This window comes from Mesocricetus auratus, unplaced genomic scaffold (genome assembly GCF_017639785.1).
Source record: "Mesocricetus auratus isolate SY011 unplaced genomic scaffold, BCM_Maur_2.0 Super-Scaffold_4256, whole genome shotgun sequence".
NCBI lineage: Eukaryota > Metazoa > Chordata > Mammalia > Rodentia > Cricetidae > Mesocricetus > Mesocricetus auratus.
This window is the reverse complement of record NW_024429182.1, coordinates 49796978-49815315: the sequence shown is the minus strand read 5'-3', so window position 1 is coordinate 49815315 and position 18338 is coordinate 49796978. Positions and strand designations below refer to the sequence as shown.

At 45.4% G+C, this 18338-nt stretch overlaps 1 protein-coding gene across 1 annotated transcript; it reads right to left on the bottom strand.

Annotated features, from left to right (window-relative positions):
* Positions 1-1001: 1001 nt before the first annotated feature.
* On the bottom strand, positions 1002-18129 carry Asrgl1 (asparaginase and isoaspartyl peptidase 1). Its single transcript, XM_040747915.1, has 7 exons — positions 17985-18129; positions 17023-17223; positions 8344-8486; positions 7751-7908; positions 5619-5737; positions 3063-3173; positions 1002-2167 (listed from the first exon to the last, which is right to left on the bottom strand). Exons 1-7 carry the CDS (start codon positions 18001-18003, stop codon positions 1962-1964), a joined length of 957 nt encoding a protein of 318 aa, XP_040603849.1. The 5' UTR covers positions 18004-18129; the 3' UTR covers positions 1002-1961.
* Positions 18130-18338: the final 209 nt, after the last annotated feature.

Sequence of the window (18338 nt, the reverse complement as noted above, 5' to 3'; positions counted from 1 at the left end):
CCAGGAAGGGTGGTACATGTCTATAGGCCCATAATCTCCGTACTTTGGAGACTGAGTCTGAAGGATTGAGAATTCAAAGACCCAGCTTGGCCTATACAGAGAGTTTCTGTCTCAAAGAACAGAACTACAATAAAAAACCCTAACAATACCCTCTAAACCACCCACCTATCCAACCAACTAACCAGAAACAAGCAAAACCCCAAAACCAAGAAACCAAACCTAACCAACCAATCAAACAAACTTTGGACTTCCAGTGTCCAGAACTGAGAAAATACACTTCTGATAATTAAACCACCCAGCCTAAGGCATTTTGTTGTTGCAGCACTAGCAAACAAACACAGCTCTTAACAAAATGCTTCCTGCTACAGCAGCAGGTACTGCATAACGAGGTCTTCAAGGCTTATACATGCATAACAGTCCTCACATGAGGACTGACTACAGTTTCTGAGTTTGTCCTCCTCACATGGGGACTGACTATAGTTTCTGAGTTTGTCCTCCTCACATGGGGACTGACTACAGTTTCTGAGTTTGTCCAGAGGATCCTTATGATGCACTAAGTTTTTTTCACTTAATCTTTAGAGTCCTAGAGGATTTTCATAGGTGAAAAATTCTTGAACCCTAACGTTCCCAGGGTAGTGAGGAGGGCAGCCTCAAGTTCAGCTCTGATTCCATGCCATCATTCTCTTTAATGCAGAGCAGCATGGCCTCACAAGAGAGCCTGGGGTCAGGAGCCACTGTGAAGCTGGGCAAAGTGTTAGGCAGACAGAGCCATGAGTCCGGCTGAAACTTGGAAATGGTGGTTTTGTTTCTGCTTTAACATTCAAGAAAGGTCAATGCTTCTAAAAAACTCCCCACTAAACCCCATGAGGTAGGATTATACCACACTTACATACCACCCTTAAAAGGTCCCCTCATCTATTATACCTGCCTGCATTGAGGGACCAAGAGGGGAGCTGGTATCAGTTCTGGTCTTGGTCAACAGTGACACCTAACCACACTTATTCTTTCAAAAATACATTTTATTAGTGGCATGTGGAATTTAAAGTTAACCAGTTTCTTCCTAGAGAGGAGGGAATTCTCCCATAGACTAAAAAGTTGAGCAGACATGCCATTTTCAGGGTGATGGCAGGTGCACAGGGTGCTCTCACTGAGGAGAGCGCACTTTGCGTCATGCTTGCCATCCTAAACGTTTGATTCAGTGTGGAACTGTCCCAAAGCACTGGAAGTCCACTCTTTTGGTGTCATCTCTCCAGCCATCTGCCAACCCACTGCTGGAGAGGCTGGAAAGGTCACGGGCCCAAGCGAACCCGTGTCAGGACAACTGGGGCTGGGGTCAGGTGGGGTCACCTGTGAGCCAAGAAAAAGCCCCAGACATTAAGAAACCCCAAAGACCACGTTAGTCTACAGCTATGGAGACTCTTCAAGTACCCAGATGTGTGTTGGAGAAGTTTGAGCTTTCTGGAAAGATCCATTTCCCCTCACAGATGAAGAGCTCCTCCCTGCATACCTTGTCAGGTGCTTGTGACTCAGAATGAACTCTAACATTTTGAGCGTCACCTGGACCTGGGTCTTTCTCTCAGACACCTTTCTCCAGACCTTCCCCCACACTCTCCCAGCCTATCCTCGGCAAATTGCTGTTCTCCCAATCCAAAAGGCATTCCCAGCCCAGAGGCAATTCTGTGACAAAAATCTGGCATTTCCCTTCTAGCATGCACAGTGGAGACTGGGAAAGGAGGGTTACCTAAGGCTTCCATCTCCACTGGTTTTAGCACAGGCATCTCCCATCACTCCAGAACTCAACCCTTAACCAAACATTCATTGACTTATTGATCAAGGCAACAAAAGGAGGGACAGACTGCATAAGTTTTCCATGTCTATGTCTAATTGATTAAGCTGGGTCTCCATACCAGGCAGTTCAACTTCACCTCCAGGCTAGCAGGCAGATCACAGTCTTCTGGGGTTTAGTGCAGGTCCCTGGTCCTGGTTTCACAGAGGTCAATGCCAGCCTGTAGCTTGCCATTCTTCACCGCTGCCCAGGGCATGGAGGCAGAGGTCCACTTTGCTACCCAGTCTCCTTCTTTGCTGACCAAGATGAGGCCACCTAGACCTTTGAGCTTTGACTTCATGTAATTCAATGCCAATTCAGCAGCCTCATCTACAGTCTTTCCTGAAAACAAGGAGAGGGCGAGAAACATCACATGTAATAATCTTCACAGGCTCCCAAGTTTGGACACCTGGACACCAGCTGTGTTGCTGCTTTGGGACATTGTGAAATCCATGGCTGGGCTTAAATTTGGTGTCATCTCCAAATTTAAGTGCAAAAAGTGGGTTCTGGGAGAAGGGGTGACTGGCCCTACCTCCTATCCTGTCTGTTTCCTGGTTCACTGAGATATGAGCAGGCAACTGCTGCACATTCCCACTGCCACAAAGCAGCCCACCACTGTGGCCCATACTTCCCAAAGTGTGAACCAAAACAAACATAACTAAGGGGCTCCTTGTCAGGACCAGCAAACTACTACAACATGCATGCTTAAAGGGGACAGAGACATCTTCCCTCTTACACCATGGTCAAGCTCAACCCATGTTGCCTTGTTTTTTGTGATGTGATCGCGAATAGCAGGCATGTACTATGTATGTGCCCATGTGTGTGCCTACACATATGCACTGAAACCAGAGGGCAGCGGGTGTCCTCCTCTATCATGTTCTGCCTTAGTTCCTTGACACAGGTTTTTCACTGAACCTGGGGTTTACTATTTTTTTTCCTACACTGTCATCCAGCAAATCCCAGTGGCACTCCTGTCTCTACTGCCACAGAGCTGAGGTGCCTATAGACACCTACACAGCCATACCTGACTTTTTACATGTCCTTGGGATTTGAACTCAGGTCTTCATGCTTGTGCATTAAGTGTTCTTACACACTGAGGGATTTCCCCAGGCCAGAGAACTATTTTCTAGAACAATATTCTAAAGGTTCTTCTGGTCCATACATTATCCTGCTAGTGATCAAAGAGCATCTATGAACTTGTCTTTACCAGATATGCACTTGCTCACAGCATACATACCTTGTTCTACATGAAAGAGGGCCAGTCTGGCCAGATTCGCCTTCAGGATACTTTCCCCATGTCCTGTGGTTGAAACGGCTCCAAGGTTATTGTCTGCATAACCTCCAGCTCCTGCTCAAAAAAGGGGACTGGTTCTAACTGTCAGTTCAAAACTACAGCCCAAAAGCTCAAACACAAGGTTGATGCTACATAACGTTACATCCTAGAGGTGGAGAAGGAGGTCAGATCCATATTCATGGTCCATGATGCAAAAGCGTAAAGAGGGCACCTGCAAACACACAGGGTCCAGGGTGATGGAACCTCCAGGAGGCAGGTATGGTCTTTCACAGAGCAGTGACACCAGGTCAGCACCTCTCTTGTCCCAAAGGACAGCCATCTCATTTCTCTCAGTGATGCCATTCCCCTTGCACACCCCACTCCCTAAGGATGAAGGACACCTTAGCAGTGTCACCTGGATGACTAGAACACCCATCAGACATACAAATAACCATCACACACGACACGATGATTTAGAAATCAGTTCTATCTGTTGAAAGTAGCTTAATGAGACCTGATAGAACTATTCTGGGATATCCATATAATGGGTTCTGGAACCAAAGGGACTTGGATAAATTTTTTCCCGCTAGTCTTATTTTAAACAGCTCTACAGTCATCTCCCCATCCTTCCTTATCCTGCCGCACAGAGCTACCAGTCTGAGAGTCCCACAGCCTGTCAGGCTTTCCCTTTACCCTGTTCTGGCTGATACAGCAGCAGCATGTTGGCATTTGCCTTATTTAATGATGCTGGATATGGAGAAAGGACTCAGGAGGGCAGATATCTGCTGAGTGTTAGTTTCCCAGGCAACTCCATGGTTTTGGTTCTTGGGGAGCAGAGATGAGGTAAGGAGTATGGACAGCGTTTTATGAAGGAGGAGGCTGTTGCCTTCCTTGCAAGCTTTCGATGATAAACTGGACTGACTCCACGGCATCAGAAAGGCCCTACTATTCAGCAACAGCCAAGTCTTCATTTTCATTTCAGCTCCTTTAGAGTCACAAAAGGCCAAGGTGGATCCATGGATTCTGGCATGGGCACTTGCTTTTTCAGTATGATAACTGAGCTGCTGAGGTAAATTCTTTGTCACCTACAGAATGTCCTTGAGGAACAGCTGGACCCTTCTGGGGAATGCTTGTCAGAAGGGTGAAGATGAGTACATTTGGTGCCCACAACTAAGATAGTGGCTTCTGGGACTTCAGATCACAGATTTTCCCCAATACTTTGCCATAAAGACCCACAAAGCCTGAATTTAAGTTCTGGCCCTGCCTGGCCCTGGAGCCTGGAGCCTGGAGCCTGGAGCCTGGAGCCTGGAGCCTGGAGCCTGGAGCCTGGAGCCTGGAGCCTGGAGCCTGGAGCCTGGAGCCTGGAGCCTGGAGCCTGGAGCCTGGAGCCTGGAGCCTGGAGCCTGGTCTGGTTCCAGCTGGATACAGGCTGTAGTACCAAGAAGCCATATTTTGGCAGGGTTTTTGCTAAGGAGCAAAGAGGCAAGTGTTTTATGTATGCTTCTGAGTGCTGAAGCAGCTCTGCAGGCAGGCCTCTGGCTTTCAAAGAGGCTCCATGCATTTCCTCTGAGGTCATCACTGTGTAGGTACAAAGAGTATCACAACATACACAAAAAGTCAAGTTTTCTACTTAAAGTATAAGTTGCTCCTTTGGACAGATGAACAATTTAGCTGTTTCTTGAAATGTCACTCAGCTGCAGGGGTGTGTGGGAATTTCCATAAGAAAATGCCAAGTGCACAGAGCAAAAGGTGTATTCCTATAGCACGCTGCTTCTTGTTTTGTGTGTGGTGATGATATGATGGACATTTCAGTCTATAGGAGTGTGCTATTCACATGTGGTGCCTGTAAACATGATGTGTCTGTGTGTGTACGACTGTGAGCATGTGAAGCTATGCATGTGGAGGGAGAGGGAGATTTCCAGCTCTTTCTCTCTCTCTCCACCTTATTTTTGAGAGATAGCTCACCTCTCACTGACCCTGGAGCTCCATACTTTAGCTCACTAGCTGGTTAGCAAGCTCTGGGGAGCCACACATTTCTGCCTCTCCCATGTGCACACTGCTGCACCAGCCTTTTACATGGGTGCTGGGATCTGATCCCAGGCCCTCACACATGTGCAGCAACTATTTCTCCTGGGCCATCTCTCCAGTCCAATTTTTCCAGCTGTTTATCTGTACTGTTAATGTGAGTCATGCCTGGGAAGAGGTACTATGTGTTCAGCCTTCTGTGAGGACCTGAGGACCCTGAAACTGGGCCTCCAGGGAAGACAAGCATGGCCGCAGCAATCTGTGACAACTTTCACATCCTCGCCTCCACTTTCTCTCCCAAGATGTCCCCAAAATGTAATCCAGGGGAGACTAATGTGCCTATTAGTTGTCAACACCTCAGAGCAGTGGTCCCCAATAACTTCTACCAACCCAACTGCCACTCCTAAAAGCTGCCACCAAGAGGGGAAGGAAAAGACACAGGAAAAGGTGAGAATCTGATGGCATGGAAGGGCATGAACTGTCTCTCAGTCCTACCTATGCAAGGTGAGTCTCCAACCCGGCCAACCATTTTATTGACAATTCCCCCAGTAGAGGTCGCATAAGCCAAGTTTCCTCTGCAGTCCAAGGCAACAGCACCCACCGTTCCCAAGTTTCTGCCAAAAATAAGCATAAAAAGGAAGAGAATGAGGATGAAGAACAGTCCCCAAGTGACACCGTGACTCAAAATTGCTTAAATGCCCACATTATATGCTAACATCCTGGCCTCAAGAAAATATTTGTTTCTTATTCTACATGTTACAGTGGGCAGATGTCCACCTGGTCCTTTAAATTTCTACTTTAGCTGGGCGTTGGTGGCGCATGCCTTTAGTCCCAGCACTCGGGAGGCAGAGGCAGGCGGATCTCTGTAAGTTCGAGACCAGCCTGGACTACCAAGCGAGTTCCAGGACAGCCTCCAAAGCCACAGAGAAACCCTGTCTCGAAAAACCAAAATAAATAAATAAATAAATTTCTACTTTAGAGTGTGCTTCCATCTCAGAAATCAGGAGGCAGAAGGCAGGTGGGTCTCTGTGAGGTCTGAGGTCAACGTGGTGTACATAGTGAGTTCTAGGCCAGCTAGTAGACCCTGTTACACACACACACACACACACACACACACACACACACACACAATTATATGTTTCTTTCACTTTTTTATGTGGCTACCAGAAAAATTTAAATGACACACGTACTTCTTATTGAGATGGAGACACACACAAATTTAACTCTTGGAGAGATGGCACTAATTCACGTATACCTCCAGAAGCTTAAACTGAAGCAAAGAAGTGGACTGTTGCACTGTGAGGGAACATACTTCATGGTATAAGTACTATACAAGTTGTCCCCCCGCCCCATTACCTAAGTCCTGCTGTTTGTATCTTCCCAGACTCCCCAAAAGTGTTTGTTTCTGATGTCAAAAGTGGCACAGCCCAGAGACTTTGGGCAAAGGAAGCCTTTGCTTCTAAGAGGGGATACCAGACCAGCAGAAAAGCTTTTCCTTCTTTGAGGCTGCACAGTGTTAGTAACAGGAATGGAAGCCAGGGGCTGTCAGTCATTCTGGGTCGATGCTGAGTGACAAAGATTCCACATGCATCCTGTAATAAACTGTTTGATCTCTCTAAAGTGAAGAGCCCAGGGTAAGAGGCCACTCATTTATATTTAAGAGTAGCATTGTCTGGTGCAGATATATAGTTCGAGATGTTTTTTTTCTGTTAGTGCTGGGCATTGAGCCCAGGGCTTTATGTACACTAAGCACATAATCTACTCCTGAACCACACCCTCAGCTCACACACAACTGTCAGAAAGCTACTAATAGGAGGGCAGTTTGGAAATGAACATGAAGCACTGGCCCAGCAGCCTCACCCCTCTGACTGTAGCCCACAGATGTTAAGAGCCTCAAGTCCTAGTACCTGGGAAGCTGAGGCAGGAGGATTGCAAGGTCCAGGCTTAGCCTGGGCTTCATAGCATGACCCTATCTTGGAGCAAGTGGGAGAATAATAGTTTGTTAACATCTTCAGTCTCATAACCTGGAAAGGCATCAGAATTATTTCAGAGATTCGCACATTATACCTGCTTGGCCTCTCTGCCTCAGACCCATCAAAACTGATTCTTTGATGAAGGGGACCACACACACACCCACACACCCACACCCACACCCACACACACCCCCCCCACCCCCCCCACACACATAGTCTGAATATATATATTCTGCCTAGGTTCTCTGAAGGTTGGTGTCTGCTAAACTATAGCAACTTTGTACTGTTATGAGACTGAATCCTATTCTCTTAAGAGCTTCTGGATTCTACTGAATTATTATTACTTTTGGAGCTAGGGTCTCACTCCATGGCTCAGGCTGTCTTGAAACTTGTCCTCTCGTCTTGTCTCCTGATGGCTGGGATAGTGTTTGTGTGCCATCAAACCTGGCTAGCAACTTTCTGCTTAACCGTGCCAGAGAAAACTTAATCCAGTTTCTTGTGCATACAGGAGGAATAAATGAGAGCAAAATTACGGCTAAGGAGAGCTGCCTTCCCTCCATAGAGTTTCAGTTACTCAGGGAACACGGGTGAGAGGACCCTGCCAAACTCCCCACCTGTATGACTTGGGAAGTCTGGATGGCATCTGGAACTTACTTAGGGCAGTCAGTTTTCTCGGCCCCCTTCTCAAGCTTCTCTTTCTCTAGGTGCTTCTTGCTTCTCTCAGTTATCAGTTTTTCTACAGGTATCTCTGGAATCCCCATGTCTGCTGCAAACTTCTCTGCACCATGGCCAGTAAGAAAGCAGTGAGGTGTCTAAACCAGAGTGGGAGGGGAGAAACAAGTTTTTTTGTTTTAAATATATATATGTATACACATATATATTTACAGTTTACCTGTTCTATGGTGTGCAAATAATTATTTTTTTTAGTGTTAAATGCCCTAAAGTGAAAACTGAACTGTATCCCCCCTTTTTTCTCTGTGCTGATAGTCAATCCCAGAGCTTTGGTGAGCTCTAGTGAAATGATCTGTCGCTGAGCTGTGCCAGGAGACAACACAGTCAGCAGGTGTCACACAGTTATTAGTCATTAAACAGGATCAAAGTAATGGCTAATCTGTGGCAGTCTAACTATGTATGTCTCCTGTGCATGTTTAGAACACAAAGCTCCAGCATTGCTCACATTCCAGCCCATTCACCTCAGAAGTCCAGCAGGAGCAGCTCTCAGGAAGTGAGGCTTCCATCATACCTACCTTTTCCATAACAAGGCGTGCAAGTTTAATGGGATTCTCGATACAGCGCACGGCAGACACCGCTCCTGCAGACAGGTCCTTCCCATCCATGATACTAGCGTCCATCTCAATGTCACCTTTCACATTTAGGACAGACCCACAACCTAAATCAAGAAGATGAAAAGCAAGAGTGAAAAATTTATAAAAGACTTCAGATTTTCCTCCAACTCACCCCTTTCAACCATCTTTTGTTCTACTGCTAGAGGAGCGTTGTGAAAACACATCTGACTTGGTACCTATTGTTTTGGATATACATGGTTTGTCTCCCAAAGTTCTCCAGGACTGTAGCACTGAGGTAGGGGAACTTTTAAGAGGTGGGGCCTAATGGAAGATAATTAGGTCATGGCTCCACCTCATGCAGAGTTGGTCTTATATGATTGCATTCACTCAATCAAATAAAGGTCATCTCTAAAGTCTTACAGGCAACATCATACTTTATGGTGACAGCTCAAGTGTTTCTCTCTGCAGATGGCCAAAAGGAAGTATGCAACTTAGTCCTTGTTTCTTTTTATAGACACCAAATAGATTTAAGTCAACATAGAAAAATCAGTAGTATTGTTTTGCAAGCAAATGACACAGACTACTTCATTGATCTGTGTAAGTGATATGAATTAGTAGAAAAGAATAGTTAAGAGAAAGAATAAAGATATTGCCCAAACTGAACAAGTGGGATAAAGTAGACAGGGGTAAACTGGGTGATGATGGCCTAAGGAACCAATGGTACCTAATAAAAGATCTAACACCTAATTTACTGGAGTCCCTAAAGGAGAGAGGGAAAGTCTAGGTTTAAAAAGCATTCAAGGAAGTGATGACTGAAAATTGTCCACATTTGACAAATGGTCTAAATCTACAAATTCAAAAGGCTGAGCAAACCCCATACTATTAAGCACAAAGAATATAAAAATGTCTTGAGGGGGTCAGGGATGATAAAGTGCTTTGTGAGGGTTCAATCCTGCGCCCTGGAAAAACAGTCTTGAAAGTAGCAAGAAAGAAATGACACCTTACCTATAGGGGAAAACCAATTATAATGACAAAGGATTTCTCAGCAGAAACCATAGAGGCCAGAAAGAGGTACAGCATTTTCCAAGGACTGAAAGAAAAGAACTATCAAATCAGAATTTTGTGTCTAACAAAATACCCTTCCTATGCACCTATAAAATCTAGACTGCACTAGTCTGTTTGGGCTACTATAACAAGATACCCCAGACTGTTACACAACAGAAAGTTACATCTCAATCTGCAGCCTGGGAAGCCCAAACTCAAAGTGCCTTTTTCTGAGTTCACTGCATTCCAATGCTCTCTCCTGGTGCTACAGTAAGGAGAGTAAGCTAATGAAGATCATTTGTGTGTTCTTATGAGTGCTGGCATGGTGCACCATGGTATAGATGTGGAGGCCAGGGAACCACCTCTATCTTGTTTTAGACAGGTCAAGTATTCACCACTGTACATACCAGGCTGTTTGGCCCATGAGCACCTGCTGATTCTCCTGTCTCCACCTACCATTGTGCTGTAGGAGTGCTATAATTACAAATGTGGTCTACTGCGGATTTGTGTGGTTTCTGGGGATTCAAATTAGGTTCACTCAATTGAACACTTTACCCGAGGAGCCATCCCCAGTTTGTTTTTTTTGTCTTTTTAAAAAATTATTTATCTTATATGTGTGGATGTTTTGTCTTTATGTATGTCTATGCACCACGTGTGTGCCTGGTGCTGTTGGAGGACAGAAGAGGTTGTCAGTACCCCTGCAACTGGAGTTACAAACAGCTGTGAGCTACCATTGGTTGCTGGAAATGGAACTCAGGTCCTCTGGAAGACAGCCAGTGCCCTTAACCACTGAGCCATCTCTCTAGTCCCTTTGGTTCTTTTTGTAAGAATGCTCATCCAGTTAGATCAGAACTCTGTCCCAAGTCCTCACTTAATGTGAACAATTTCCTTAGTGGCCCTATCTCCAGATCCTGGCATAGTGGGAGATCCTGGGTTCAACATTAGAATTTTGTAGGGGCACAAACAGTCTACAATATAGATGGAGGAAAACAGAATCTGTTGCCAGTGGACCTAACCCAGAAGAATGGCTATAAGAGGCCTTGAAGCAGAGAGGCAACTTTGGAAGAGGAATCCTACAAAACCAAGATAGAAGAACCAGCTTCAGAGAAAGTGAAAAGTTGGGCAAGTGCAGTGGGCTTGCCTTCTCCTCTATGTTTGTTTGTTGGTTGATTGGTTGTTGCAAAAAATGACAACAAGATCCTGAAATTGTTCCCAATGTACCCAGGAAAGAAAACTGGAAGCAATTGGAAGGTGAACCTTAACTTAGCCCCGGCTGAGTACAGACGTACAGTCTCTGCATTTTGCCACTTCTGCAGATCAAACCCCTAAAATTTTATGCCAGGATATATACTCACTACTATTGATAAAGCAAAATAGATTTCTAAAACCGATGTTTAAATAACAAACAGAAAAATGAGGGTAAATAGATCTCAAAACATAGTAGCTGTTGTAAGGCGCTTAGCCTATCAGTACTTGTATAAAATGCAAATATTCTAAATGGACTCACTGAAAGGCAGACAATTTTTTTGGTCCAACTGAGAGATTATAAAAAAATTTACAGACCAAACTAATATATGTAATAAAAGATTTCTGTCTAGAATATACAAGTAGCTTATGAAACATCGTAATAAGGGGGAAAACACTTAAAAAATGACAAAACCCTTTTAGCAGACACATCTTCAATCTGTTTCTTTGTCAGAAGCTGGTAAATAAGTTCCCTATATTTTACTGGCTGCTCTGGCAGGCACATGGGACCTGAATCTGTAGGACTGCACCAGTCTGAGCCCTCGTTATTTGTCTGTTGTTCCATCAGCTACACTGGAAACATGCCCCCAGCTGCTATCACATATGTCATCACATGTTTCTCTACACTGATGTGGCAAGACTCAAGACCATCTGGACATCATGTTGATACTCCAGTTGACCTTGGCATCATTATGATCTTCTAATGTTAAAAAATGCATACCCATAGGTGCCAGAGCAGATCCAACCACGTCCAAGTCAGTGGCAGCCTGGTTACTGAAGACCCCCCCCCCACTTCTTTTTGAAAAGCTATAATGACAGTATGCATTACCCCACCTCCAACACCTAGCCCAGCCCCAGTAAAAACACACCAGGATTTTTGCTCGGGAAGGATCATGTCTCTAGAGCATGAAGTTGCCTTCTTCACTCTTGGTCATTTAACACCCCCACCACACACACAGACACACAATGCTTATTTGCATGTAGTACCAAGCAGGACATCTGCAGATTCAGTGGCAGGATTTCAATTTAGTCCTGGTAGATAAGTGAGAAGTGTCAGAACAGACCAGGGCTTGCACCACTTTCCCCTCCGTACAACTGATCTGTTTTTGTTTTGTTTTGAGACAGGGTCTCTTTACACAGTCCTGACTGTCCTGGAACTCACTTTGTAGACCAGGCTGGCATCGAACTCACAGAGATCCACCTACCTCTGCCTCCGGAGTGCTGTGATTAAAGGTGTCTACCACCACACCTGGCTTGGCTGATTATTGCTATTCTTCATAACACGTGAGCAAATAAAGAATTTGCCTGAACTTTCCAGCCATCATAGAAAATGACTGAACCTGATCAGGGCAATACAGAAAACCCAGTTTGTAGCCACAATGGGCAGAAGTATAACTAACCTGGGAACCCAATATTTGTGACTGGTGTTTTCAGTAGGGGACAGTTTTGTGTAACTGAGTCCTTAATATATTGAGTCTATATTAATTCCAGGTAGAGCAGTGGTTCTCAGCTTTACTAATGCTGCATGCGACCTTTTAATACAGTTCCTCCTGCTGTGGTGACCCCCAACCATAAAATTATTTCGTTACGGCCGGGGCGGTGGCAGCACATGCCTTTAATCCCAGCACTCGGGAGGCAGAGGCAGGCGGATTCCTGTGAGTTCAAGGTCAGCCTGGTCTACAGAGCAAGTTCTAGGACAGCCTCCAAAACAATACAAAGAAAGCCTGTCTCGAAAAACCAAACCAAACCAACCAACCAACGAAACAAACAAACAAACAAAAACCCCAAAACAACAACAACAACAACAAAACCCAAAAAGAACTGTAATTTTGCTACTGTCATGAATCTGAATGTAAATACCCTGATATGTAGGGTCTGTGAGCCACATGTTGAGAATCACTGAGGTGGAAAAACAGTTGATTGGGATCCAGAGTGTTAAAGAACTTGTGGTATTAAAAACCCTGTTTCGAGGGGGGGGGAACAAAAAAAAACCCTGTTTCATATATGGATTTTAGATGTGGAGCAGGGGAGTGCCAGCCTACAGTCCCACTGCCAGAGTCTGGGAAATAGGAAGGACCATAAGAGAGATGTGCATGGTACGTACCCCAGAGAAAGGGAATGGGACCGGATCTCGTGAACAGTTTGGGAGCATGGGGGAGGAGGGTAGAGGGAGCTGGGAAAAAGACAGGAGGAGAAGAGGAGCGGAGAAGAGGATATGGGGGAGCAGGTTGAGTCGAGGGAAGAATAGAATAGAGGAGAGCAGGATGAGAGACACCATAATAGAGGGAGTCATTATAGGTTTGAGAAGAGAGCTGGCACTAGTGAGATTTCCAGAGATCTACAAGGATGACACCAACTGGTAAATTAAGCAATACTGGAGAGGCTACTTTAAAATCCCTTCCCCAATAATGAGTTTACGACTACCTTATATGCCATCCTAGAGCCTTCATCCAGTGGCTGATGGAAGCAGAGGCAGACACCCACAGCTAAACACTGAACTGAACTGGAACCCAGTTGCAGAGAGGGAGGAGTGATGAGCAAAGGGGTCAAGACCAGGCTGGTGAAACCCATAGAAACAGTTGACTTGAACAAGAGGAACTCATGGACCCCAGACTGATGGCTGTGAGGCCAGCATGGGACTGATCCAGACCCCCTAAGTTTGGGTCAGTGAGGAAGCCTTGGCAATCTATGGGGCCTTGGGTAATAGATTAGTATTTTATCCCTGGCATAGGAATGGACTTGGGAGCCCATTTCACATGGAGGGATGCTCTCTCAGCTTGGACACAAGGGGGAGGGTCTAGGCCCTGCCCCGGATAATATGACAGACTTTGGAGATTCCTCCCTGGGGAGCAGAGTGGGCATTGGGTTGGGAGATTGGAGGCAGGTGGGGGAGGAGGGGAGGGAGAGGGAGCTGGGATTGACATGTGAAACAAGCTTTTTTCTAATTTAAATAAAAATAAAAAGATAGAAGGGACAGAAAAAAATGGTAAAGAAAACAAAAAACCAACAAACAAACAAACCAAAAACTCCTGCTTCAGGCTGGGGAGATGGCTCTGTGGCTAACAGCACTGGTTGCTCTCCCAAAGAATCCAGGTTCATTTCCCAACATTCACATTGTGGCTCACAACTGTGTATAAACTCCATTCCCAGGTGGTCCAACACCTTCTTCTGAGCTTTGAACGTACCAGGCATGCACAAGGTACAAAAATATACATTCAGGCAAATACTTGTACACATAAAAACAAATAAAAAAGCAACAAAACAAACCCCCCAAACTACACACACACACACACACACACACAATATTTAACATCATTTACCATTTTTTAGAAATGCAAATGAGCACTAGAACACATGTTTATCTTGACTATTAGGCTGGCTAAAGTTAAAACAAAACAAAACAAAACATTCCATCAGAGTGTGCTCTTGGAAACAGAAGAAGGCGTTCATAATCACAGAGTTTGCAAGTTGCAAGTTTCTAATAAAGTTAAATATTCTCTTGTCAAATTAGACCACAATCTTTCTTGAATGTCCAAGAAGAAGTAAAACTTTTGTTCATATAAAAATCTTCCATTTGTGTTTATGGTGATTTAATTTAAAGTGTGTCCAGGTGGACCATGTTCAGCTGCTGAATGGCTACCCAAGTGGTTGTACATTTACCAGGAGGGTCCAGTATTTGACATTGCAATACAACATTGCCATCTCCAAAGTTCACACTCAAGAGTCACATAATTTGAGTTAAAAAATTGTGAAAAACAAAACAAAACAGGTTTTAAGTAAGTTTATGGTTCTGTATTGGGCTTTCCTTGGCTGTGATGGACATTCCAGATAGTGGAATATTGTTAGACATAAAAGGGTGAAATCATGGATCCCTCCAGCTATGGAGATCACTAACACATTATGGTAAGCAGAGCCCAGATGTAACAACTTACCATAACACATGGTCTCACTGTGACAATGGCAAAGGCAAAAACCACAGGCATAGAAAATAATTGCCAGCAGGGTATATGACTGCACAGAATATAGACTCAAAGGCATGGAGCAATGGGACTTTTTATGTCTTTATTGGGCAATGGTTATTATACTATATATTTGTCACAGGCAAACTGTATTTAGGAAAGGGAATTTTGTTGCATGTAAATATATGAGGTTAAAACATTAAAATTGATTGGCTTGTAAATTTGGTGACACCTCAGAACCACCTGGAGGTTTCAAAACAAAGGCAAGAGAAATACATTCCTAGCTCTTATACTTAAACTTTTTTTCTAAAATTTTTAGATGTGTTTGGTTATGAATAAATTTTTTTTTGGTTTTACGAGACAGGGTTTCTCTGTTTTGGAGGCTGTCGGTCCAGCCTGGCCTCGAACTCACAGAGATCCACCTGCCCCTGCCTCCCGAGTGCTGGGATTAAAGGCGTGCGCCACCAACGCCCGGCTATGAATAAAATTTTATGTGCTTCCAAGTGTGTATCCAGTTTCAATGTTCTGTACAAATCACCGGAAAATATGTAGGAAAAACAAACTGTGTTTCCCTTTCTATACTCATGTACACTCTGGCCACCTAGAATGCAGCAGGGTTTTGCTTTATTTTTGGTTTTGTTGCAGGTTTGGGTTTTTTTTTTTTTTTTGTAATTTATGTGCTTGAGTGTTTTCCGGCATGTGTATTTGTGCGTCTCAAGCATGCCTGGTCTTTCTTGTAAGCAGACATAGCTTAGACTGACCCCACAGGCATGGCTGTGGCTCCACCCTGCCGGCACGGTGAATGAATCAAAGCACCCTGGAAGGTCTCGATCTGTGGACAGGCTGATTGACTCACAGAATTGCTCATTGTCAGAGCATCTAACAGAGTCAAGGCAGCAGAGCAAACAGTACGCACCTGATGATTAATTGGTTAAGATATCCCAAATTTTTTTCCCATGATAGATGGTGTGTGGGTGGTGCAGTCCCAAGAAGTATTTAATCTTAAGATCTTAGGTTTTCTATTTAAAAACAAAAGAAATAAATGCTTCCACAGTAAGCGAATCTTTCTGTGTCTGCAGTGTTCTGAGAGATGATCAAAGTAATTACGGTTACTTCACAGCACTGTAGGGAAACTTAAATGAGTTAATCTTCTGAATGTCTTAGACCACTCCTACCTGGGATGTACAGACACACTAACTATGGTGATCAGTATACTGGAACACGGTCAAACACAGAATAACTCATTGTGACTGCATTTATATGAGTTTTTAGGAAATGCAAACTATTTTACTCTGACAAAGCACATCAAAGGGCTGATGCTTGTGACACAGGACGAGAGACAACGAAGGGGCAGGAAGGAGCTGCAGGGCGTTTCCACATCCTCAGAATTTACTTCTCACTTAGAGAAGCGAGTCCCTTCCTCACATCAGTGCTCTGGCGGACACTGACCAAATGAAGAGTCGGATGTCACAGGTTAAGGGGCTCAGTCCCCTAAGATTGCTTCCTTACTTATGTCAGTTCTAAGCAGTGATCCATACTTCCACCAGAGAACTGCAAGCCTCCTTAATTTTCCAGTCCTGTCAGACATAGTACCAGCATGTTATATAAAGGAGACAGTCGGACAGCAAGATCAAGACACACTCAGGTCAGAGTCAGGAAGGGTCCTCAGTGCTGGGCCTTCTTTTGCTGTGGAGTTGGGACTGGCACATGACCATACTCACTAACTTGTTCTCCCAACCCCCAAATTCAGGGATTTTTTTTGGACTGCTTGAGTGTGAGGGCCCCCTTGTCTTTCCCTGAGGATACGAGGGACTGTAAATCCCAAGCTTCCACTTATGGCTTGGTCTGTAAAAAGGAAAAAAAAGACTCTACCTAGAGACCTATCCAAAGTCAATTTGCTAGTTAGAACGATGATTAGGGACTTTATTATCTACTAGAGATCAGATATTGTAATAAAGGGCTCTTCCAGCATCTGTTCGGGATTTCTGAGCCTAAAAGCGGGGAGGCAAAGAACACACACAGAGATACTCACATGCTTCTTAAAATCAAATAGCTACATTTTATGGTATGTTAGGTCTACTCCAAGGCCCACAGATATAAAAAGTCTATACCTGTAACCCCAGCACTTGAATTTGAGGCTATGGAGGGCCCCCCAGAAAGATGCTTGGCTTTTGGCATTGAATCCTTGGGCAGCAGGTTAAGTAAAGGGTGAATTAATAGACGTAAAAATTCTCAAAACAAGTTGCTTAATGCAGAATGAGAAAATTCAATACTGCATATTGTCCCAGTATACTGTTTGACCACAAAGCCAGCCAGACTGAGGGATACTGTGCCTATTTGGGTAGGAGCTTGCCCCGATTTGACATTATTCACTAGGCAAAGCACAGTCTACCTGCGTTGAACTCTGGATCATTTTCCAGGACAATCACGGCTCCTTCCACAGCATCAACTGCACTCCCTCCGGCCTTGAGGATGTTGTAGCCCTCGGTGGCTGCTCTGGTGATACCCTCGCGTACCCGCTCTTTCCGGTCGGCTGAGATGTTGCTGGCTCCGCCACCATGGACTACCACCACGAGACTCACGTCGATGGAGCCTAGGAATCAGGAAAAGGCAAGTGTCATTTCGAACTGGTTCAAGAGAACCGACCCGAGTGACGAAGTCTTCAGTTTTTCTAGACTGCGAAGAGGGGAGGGGCAGCTCGGTGTAAATTATGCACGAAAAGTCCAAAGTGACCCCTGGTCCCCAGCATTTCTCCCATACTACCCCACTTTGATCCCGGAGTATGGACGGCCTGGGCATTTGTGGCTCAGAATGCTGGGTTTCAGGTCTCTGTCTCTGTCTCTGTCTCTGTCTCTGTCTCTGTCTCTGTCTCTGTCTCTGTCTCTGTCTCTCTCTCTCTCTCTCCCTCTCTCTCTCTCTCCCTCTCTCCCTCCCTCCCTCCCTCCCTCCCTCCCTCCCTCCCTCCCTCCCTCCCTCCCTCCCTCCCTCCCTCCCTCTCTCTCTCTCTCTCTCTCTCTCTCTCTGTCTCTCTGTCTCTCTCTCTCTCGAGTCCGCGCCTGTGCCACAGAGCTGATCCTCAGCCTCAGTTTTCCCGAAACACCAGTCTCCATCCGGTGTTGGGTCACTGGTATTCAGGACTCACGTATCACAGCTCCGGTTCTCCTCCCAGGTTTCTCTCTGTGCCTCCCAGGCTTCTCTCTGTGACAAGTGTCCCCGGGGTACGTGCTCTCTGCTCCGGTTCCCTCTGCCAAGGGGTCCCGGACAGCCTGAGGGCTGGACCTTCCCATGTCCTTTGCACCTAAGCTTCCCCGCCTTTGGTAAATCCTACATTTCTGTTCTTGTTCACTCTTTTACCTCGGGCTGACTCCTCCATGGAGCCGCGGACGGATGGCACACTGTCTCGGAGTGTGGCGGTCGCCAGGATGTCAAGCTGGCTAAGCCACTAGGCAGCAAACCGCTTGGCCTTCAACCGCTGGGCGGGCAACGGTTCCACGCCTGTGCACGAGGGTGAGGTCGCGGTGCCACCGAGTTACCGTAAAGCCCCGTGGTGCCTTCCGCTGCGCACAAGACTCCTATGGCTCCAGATCCACCTAGCAACGCTGCTCATTGACCTCCCTAGAAGCATGCAGTACCCTCTGTCTGCTGTACTTTACAATTATTGCATGCTACTAAGTCTTGCTAATTACTATTCTAAATTAAAACCTCTTC

Coding starts and splice junctions, on each gene's coding strand:
- Asrgl1 (XM_040747915.1), bottom strand. Junction 8,487..17,022: donor TGATCCAGAGTTCAACGCAG/GTAGACTGTGCT, acceptor TTCTTGATTTAG/GTTGTGGGTCTGTCCTAAAT. Junction 3,174..5,618: donor TGGAGACTCACCTTGCATAG/GTAGGACTGAGA, acceptor TTTTTTGAGCAG/GAGCTGGAGGTTATGCAGAC.